Genomic DNA, 6,889 nt, shown 5'->3' with positions numbered 1-6,889 from the left:
ACATAAATACCAAACCTGTTCTTCCCTTCTTAATACCATTGGATATAGAACATGATTTTTCAAAGTCTCAATATATGTCTGCATGATGGTGAGTCAGGATTTTACTGTCATGGTGGAGGCTAAAACTTGTTGGGCACAGTAGCCATAAAGTTAAACATGAGAGCTTAGAAAGAAAAATCTCTACTATCCAATAGAGAAGCAAAAGTACTTGAAATAAATCCTCAAATTGTGTTTAGAGGCTGCAGATCCTCAGTTTCCATGACTCAGCTGTGTTTATGGACTAGCAATCTTGTTATATTAGAATCAACTATTTTCTTCTTTCATCTTGCTGCACATTTCATACTTTACAATGCACTCTAGGAACAGAATGTGTGCTGCTGAACTGCCATATGGTATCCTGGAAACACAAGTTAGAAACTTGAATAAAGACAAGGCCAAAAGGAAACTGTCAAATTACACTTTATTTGTATTGACAAGATAGGCAAAAGAAAGACTTTGTGTTCAGAGATACAAATCCATTATTTGCTGACAAAATGCTGATATAACCACACTGGGTATTTCCACTTTCAAGACAATACTGAGGGGATCTTTACCAAGCAATTCTTTTATCCTTGGATAAGGAAAATGAATGCCTTTGAAAATAGTTTCCTATGAAAATTTGTTACCTGCTTGTGGCTCAAATTTTACTATTAAGTTCATGATTGGCAGCAAATAATTACACTTGGCCTCAAAGAAAAACATTTGTAAAACTGTAAGATCGTTAAATAATAAGCATTAGCAGCATACCCAAAATACTTCTTGTACAAAGAACATTGCACTTGAACATACACAAGCATTTACCCTTATTTACACATTAGAATTTGTATAGAACAGCAAGACTGATATATACAGAAAAATAGTGGAAACCTTAACAGCCCCAGACGAGAGAATATCTAGTGTTGACTCCTTAAATTTTCCATACAGTTTCCCAGGATGTCTCATGGTTTGTTTTTTTTCACTATATACTATTGCATAAAAAATAGACTGTACAAGAAGGTCAGTCCCCAGTTAACACTTCAGAATATTTCTATGTACTATTACATGTTCACTGCACCAGGGAGCAAGGGAGTCCAGGTCAGCTCCTCATGAAAACAAAGAGAACTTGACAGGTGCTATCTACTTCAACACTGTGCTTTACCTTGTAATACACACTGAAATCCCTTGGCTGTGCAGTAACTACCCAGTGAGTTCCAAAGGCAATTCCCTACCACACAGGATCTCCCACTGTCTTGCAAGCAATGAAATTAATTTCTCCCTGCTTTCTGCACTTGGGATAAAAATGTACCACTGGATCTCTCTGCTCCTGCTGCCCTCTTGTTTGGAGTTTCCCTTTGGGACACTATCAGTTTCTCCAAAGTGATCCAGTGTTAAATTCTGCATCAGGTCCTGATTCTGAACATCATCAAACACAAATGTCAGGGCCTGTGGATATGTCTGATACCCCATGAGTACTCTATCTAAATCCCGGATTCGTCTTCCATCTGCAAGCTGGTACTTATCTCTCTTTGGTGGCTCCTTAGCAAATTCAGGTAGTGGGTAACTGATGTAATCTTCATCAAAGAGGAACAAATCAGAGCTGGTCAATATCAGTGTTTTAGGTTGAAGTGAACTAGTGTTCTGAGCAGATCCTTCAAAGTGATTTACTTGAAATGCCAACACATACAGAAGGATGTTGAGGGATGGAAGATTGGTCAAACCATCCATCTTCTCTGCCACTAGAAAAGCAAGGTCCCCAATTTCCTCTTCATTTGGATAAATAAATTTTACTCTGCTAGAGTGAATCAGTTCATAATTCTCCATTTTTCCTGCAAGAAACATACATTATTATATCTCTATTTTAGTGCTATACAATACTTTCTTAATGTCCTAGGATAAGCAATGACCCTTGACAGCTGGTTGCAGCTGGAAGAATTTAGGTTTTGTATCTATTGATACATTCTTTTGCTTATAAACAATGCTGGAATAATTTTATTTGGATTGCAGGTCTCAGCTGAAGTCTTTCTTGTGTTACCAACATACTTTTCTGCAAATTTCTAACCATGTAAGTCCAGGGTGAATGCAAGAAGCCATCACTAACTTCACTTGTGCAAGACTCTGAACATGTAACAATTCTGCTCACATAAGGCACATCTAAGATAATTAAAGTCAGGGAGTTTAGTTAAAGTATCAAATAGGAAATGACTGATGCATAAGTGTCCCCAAAAGAGTTTTGAATGAATAGAGTTTAGGTGAAGCCTTCAGTATGATGCCTAAATAAGTCATGGCTTGTAGAAAAGATCACTCACCTGTGTTTTTACTCCCAAATTCAGAGTAGAAGTCCTTATCTACTGGTTCAGGTGAAGGAGTGCGTGCAAGCAGTGACAGGACTGCCATAAGCTGCTGTATGAAGGTGTGAGTGTTGTAACTGTCTCTTGTCAGGCAGGTGACAATTTGATCTGCAGAATGTCCTGAGGACAACACAGAACACCATTCACTCATTGATTTGTACATGGCATTACTATTTCCTGAACCAACATGCAACTGTCATCGGAAAAGATTTTTTAAGGTTATTTCTCCTGAAAACATCCATCATTACTCAGAAATCTTTCAAATTCTTGAAAACAGCAACAGAATCCTTATAAATCCCTCAAAAATACATAATTTCATTTAAAATACAATGTATACTTATGATTCAAATACTGCTCTAGGGATTCAAGAAAAAGAAGCAACAGAAAACCTCTCTTCCATCTCACTAATAAAGACAGGGATACATCTAAAAAGGACTAGAACAAAATAGAACTGGAAAAACTTACAGCACAAGATGCACTCACCAGTAATTCGGAAATATTGGTCAAACAAGCCAACATTTACTGATTGCAGGTCATTAAGTTTTAGCACAAAGCAGCAAGAGAGGTGGAAAGAACTGTTTTCACAGTCTGAGTTTTCTTTGTTCCAAAAATCTGTTAAAGAAATATATATGATAAAAAGGTTGAAAGAAAAAGATTGTCCTGTCCATAAGCATAATTTTTATATTACAATCTAATACTTATCTTACAGTTGAAGAAAGAAATTAAGAAAAAAAGTAGGTACAATGGCTAAAAATTTCTCGAGCAAAATACAAGCAAATTTTATTAGCAGCATTTTTTTAAACATTTGTCACACAGCAGTTTTAAACCAGCACATGCATTAATAACACACCAACTGAATGCCCACCATGAGGCTCATTACCCTTCACTTTCCATTTACCTTATGAAAAGGACTATGAAATGACATCAGAGAAAAACATGGATCCAATGGCAGCTAAAGGGGTCTGGCTGAGAAGCAGACATGACTCAAGACCCTGTTGGTTTTTTTTTTTTAACATAAAAGCCTTATGGAAATACTGACCCCCTCAACTAGGAAGTCTAATTAAGAATATTGACCAAAATTGGTACCTAGAGTGAGGACAAACACACAGAAAGGGATTAAGTTGGTAATGTGATTAAAGGATCAAAGTAACTATTTTACCTGACTGGTGCTCATCTGCATGAATAAAAGAATCATCCAACAGAAAGTAAATAGCTTTTGTTGAGAGAAGCACACAAGACATCACTTCCACATTGGGAGTCTTGTAAAACAGAACTGAAGACCACATGAGGTGTCTCAACTCTTCATTTTCCACCTAAGATGTAGATTTTATTTCATAAACAAACTTTGATATTTCAGATAGTTTCATCACCTTAGAGGCAACTTTAGACCCCCACAGAAACAACTTCAAAATCTTAAGCATCTGAACATGCTCTGGTATTTCACCTCAAAGCTGCTAAATGAGGCCACAATGGCAGCCACTGAAAATATCTTGTGTTTATATAAGAAAATAATTTTTTTGTTATAAGAAAAATATCTCATTTATAAGAAAGACATTTTAGGGCAGACACTGCAGACAAAAGTTTAATCACCAGCTGAGCAGTGGTCTCCCAAACCTCAAGTCTGCTGAGGCTTCAGGTGCTCCTGAGGGTTGGATTCTAAGAGCTGGAGAGAGGACAGGAGCACAGCTTGACACTGCAGCTGCTGCTCCAACTCAGCATCTTCCCAGCTTCTGACTTGATGGGTTTACTGTGAACCCTAAAATGAGTCACCTGCTTTTTTTATCAGCTTCTCCTGATATAAAAAGAGAAGCACAGCTTGTAACTGTGCTCACTTAAAACATTTGGAAGAGAGGCAAGGGAATAAGAAATGTATCTATTTCTCAAGCTTTTCAATTGACACTTGTACTCAGATCACAGTAATTTATCACTCAAAAAGCCACATCATAAATTTTGGGTATTATTTTTACTTTTCAATCTGATGTTCCCTAGATATATTTTAATGTTTTTCAGAAATCAGGTTTATCTGTTCCTGTTTCTAGAGTACCTGCAGCCACGCACCTGTGTTGCAGCCATGCACAGTATTACAAATACAAGTCAGAACACTTATTTATTGATTTAGCTAAGAACCATCTCAAAGTAATTTAATTCCTGTTATCTGCTTCCCTTTTGCCACTTTAAAGAAAAAAAAGAAACATTCTTGGAGCAATCACATCTTCAAGACATACACTAGCATGCTCTCCTGGTCAGCACCACAGATCCTGAAAGCAAAATACACCTTGCTAATTGTTGTAGCAGGGAACCCAAAATGGAATAACACACAGATTCTTGATCAAAATGCTTCCAGGTTTCCCAGAGCCTAATTCTTGTGGCTAAATTTGATCAGGAAAGTTTTTCTAGATACTGTGTAGTACAGAAAGGTCACAAAGCATGTTTTTGTACACTTGGTAAAAACGTGATACCTCTGCAATGTTGCTATGGAAAAATTCAACCAGGGCTCTTCCCTTCAGCCCAGCCACATACTGCAGAGACACAGAAACATGAAGGTGAACAGGAATCTGGTTGTCTTCTGTTATCTTCTGCATAAGAAACTCAGATGGGTAAAAGGATGACAGTGTCAGATGAGGCTTGCTAAAACTAGAAAAAACCCAGAACACAAATTACCAAAATGTAGAGATCTACACAGCTTTTCCCCTACAAGAATATTTGTATTTTATTCAAAAAATAAAACCAGATAACTTCCATTTTTAATAGTTTAAATTATTTATATCTTGAACTTAGCTGTCAACCTGCCATGACTTCAGCCTGCAGGCACATGAAATAGGAAGTTTCCTTCCACCAGAAATTACATTTTACGTTGCAGCAACAAAACAGAAAAAAAAAGGTAGACTGCTACAGTCCAGGATAAGCATTCACACTTACTCCAGACTAGCACAATGCAAAGTATTTCATCATTACTATAGTCCAAAGCCAGTCACAATGACAGCAGCAAACACAGGGGCCAGGCCACATCAAGCACTGTGCAAGAGACCTTTGACAGCAATAATTACCTGGCTGCCTGACCGTGTCTGTTTGCCTCCACAAAATGATTTTTTACAGCATCCGATTTGCTTGAAGCTTTGAAAATAATAATAGTCTTAACATCCTGCAGGAGTGTCCTTAAAAGGCTGTAGATTCTTAGGAAGTGGAATTTCTCATGAGGTAGAACAAACACTGCTGTAACAAATCTGTATCCAACAAGCAACTCCAGCACGTGTCCATCCAAAAATGAACCCTTCTGCTGGGTGGCACCATGAGTTGGATGCAGCACAAGTGATGCCAATGGAATTCTGTTCAGCTTAAATACACTTCCCAACTCTTCTGTGCTTACCCCTTTACTTGGCAGTAAACTGAAATCCACCTTTACTATGTACAAATGCTGGGGTGTTAGAAATATCCAACACGGATGGACCACACAGGGACTCTGGTCAGAAGATTGATATACTGAAGAATAAAGTGCAGAACACAAAACATTCTTTGACCCTTCCTTGTTATTGCCAGCTGACTCTGGTTGATGCAAGACTTTCTGAATATCGGTTTTACCCCCATAAACAAGGTATGTTGGGAAACAACCTTTTATTTCAACATCATCCGCTGAAATGCAATTCAATTCAATGAGCTGACAGAGAAATTCTTGGAGATTTGCTTTTCTACAGTACCACGAGGAGGTCGGTAACACTGATGTGTAGTGTTGAGAGCAACATGTTTGTAAACAGGAATAAAAGTCTTGAAGATTCTGGGAGTCTGAAACAATAAACAAGCTGTGGTCACCGTTTCTCAGCTTCAGAGTTAAACAGATTTCTGGCAGGAGAAAGCCAAATTCTATTAGATCAGTGTAGGGAAAACACAGCGTTAATTTCAAGGCAGAAGGGATGTGCTGGCAATTTCCTCTCAATTCCTGATGAGGAATCTCAAACACAGCTAGCATCTCATCAGTCAAAACCAAACAGGAAGCAAACTGTCTGAGTCCTTTATGAATGTGAATTGAAAAGCTCCAGAGAATTTTGACTATGTAAACACCCTCCACTGCTATGTTGTCAGACAATTGGGTATCCCAAGTAGTGCTGAACTCAAAAGCCTGATCTCCTTCATGAAGTCCCATTTCAAAATATCCATCTTCTTTGTCCGTGCTTGTGGGATTACCAGCAGGGCTTCCTTTATTCTCTGTGAGGGAGGGGGCAGATTTCTGCACAGCCTGCACTATCGAGGCAGAAAGGTGCTGGATAAAGTCTTGGTTGGTGGCAGTGTAGGACATACAATTAAAAGGCAAGATGATGGTGCTACAGGGGTCAGGCACTGCACAGTGTTCTTCCTCCGAACTCTCCAAACTTCAAAAGAGAGAAAAAGCAACAGTAAGTACAAACTTGAGTTTAAAAACAGTTGTGGCTACCTACAATTCATGGTGCTGTTTCTCAGAATTTTGATATTTGTTCGTGTTAATACAGTTAAATCAGTGCAATTTTGTAGAACATCTTTGTACTGCACAG

General features: G+C 38.1%; 1 protein-coding gene across 1 annotated transcript in view; it reads right to left on the bottom strand.

Moving 5' to 3' along the window:
* Positions 1 to 443: 443 nt before the first annotated feature.
* NISCH (nischarin) overlaps positions 444 to 6,889 on the bottom strand; it is a 29,170-nt gene continuing 22,724 nt past the window's right edge. Inside the window, exons 16-21 of the mRNA XM_014869647.2 lie at positions 5,414 to 6,730; positions 4,826 to 5,000; positions 3,526 to 3,679; positions 2,850 to 2,978; positions 2,325 to 2,486; positions 444 to 1,844 (exon numbers count right to left, since the gene is read on the bottom strand). Coding sequence (XP_014725133.2) covers positions 1,216 to 1,844; positions 2,325 to 2,486; positions 2,850 to 2,978; positions 3,526 to 3,679; positions 4,826 to 5,000; positions 5,414 to 6,730 — 2,566 coding nt within the window. The 3' untranslated portion in view covers positions 444 to 1,215. The remainder of the gene's footprint in view (positions 1,845 to 2,324; positions 2,487 to 2,849; positions 2,979 to 3,525; positions 3,680 to 4,825; positions 5,001 to 5,413; positions 6,731 to 6,889) is intronic.

The sequence above is a fragment of the Sturnus vulgaris genome, chromosome 11 (assembly GCF_052056855.1).
Source record: "Sturnus vulgaris isolate bStuVul1 chromosome 11, bStuVul1.hap1, whole genome shotgun sequence".
In the NCBI taxonomy this organism is placed as follows: domain Eukaryota; kingdom Metazoa; phylum Chordata; class Aves; order Passeriformes; family Sturnidae; genus Sturnus; species Sturnus vulgaris.
The sequence above is the reverse complement of the archived record's forward strand: the minus strand, read 5'-3'. Positions and strand labels throughout refer to the sequence as shown.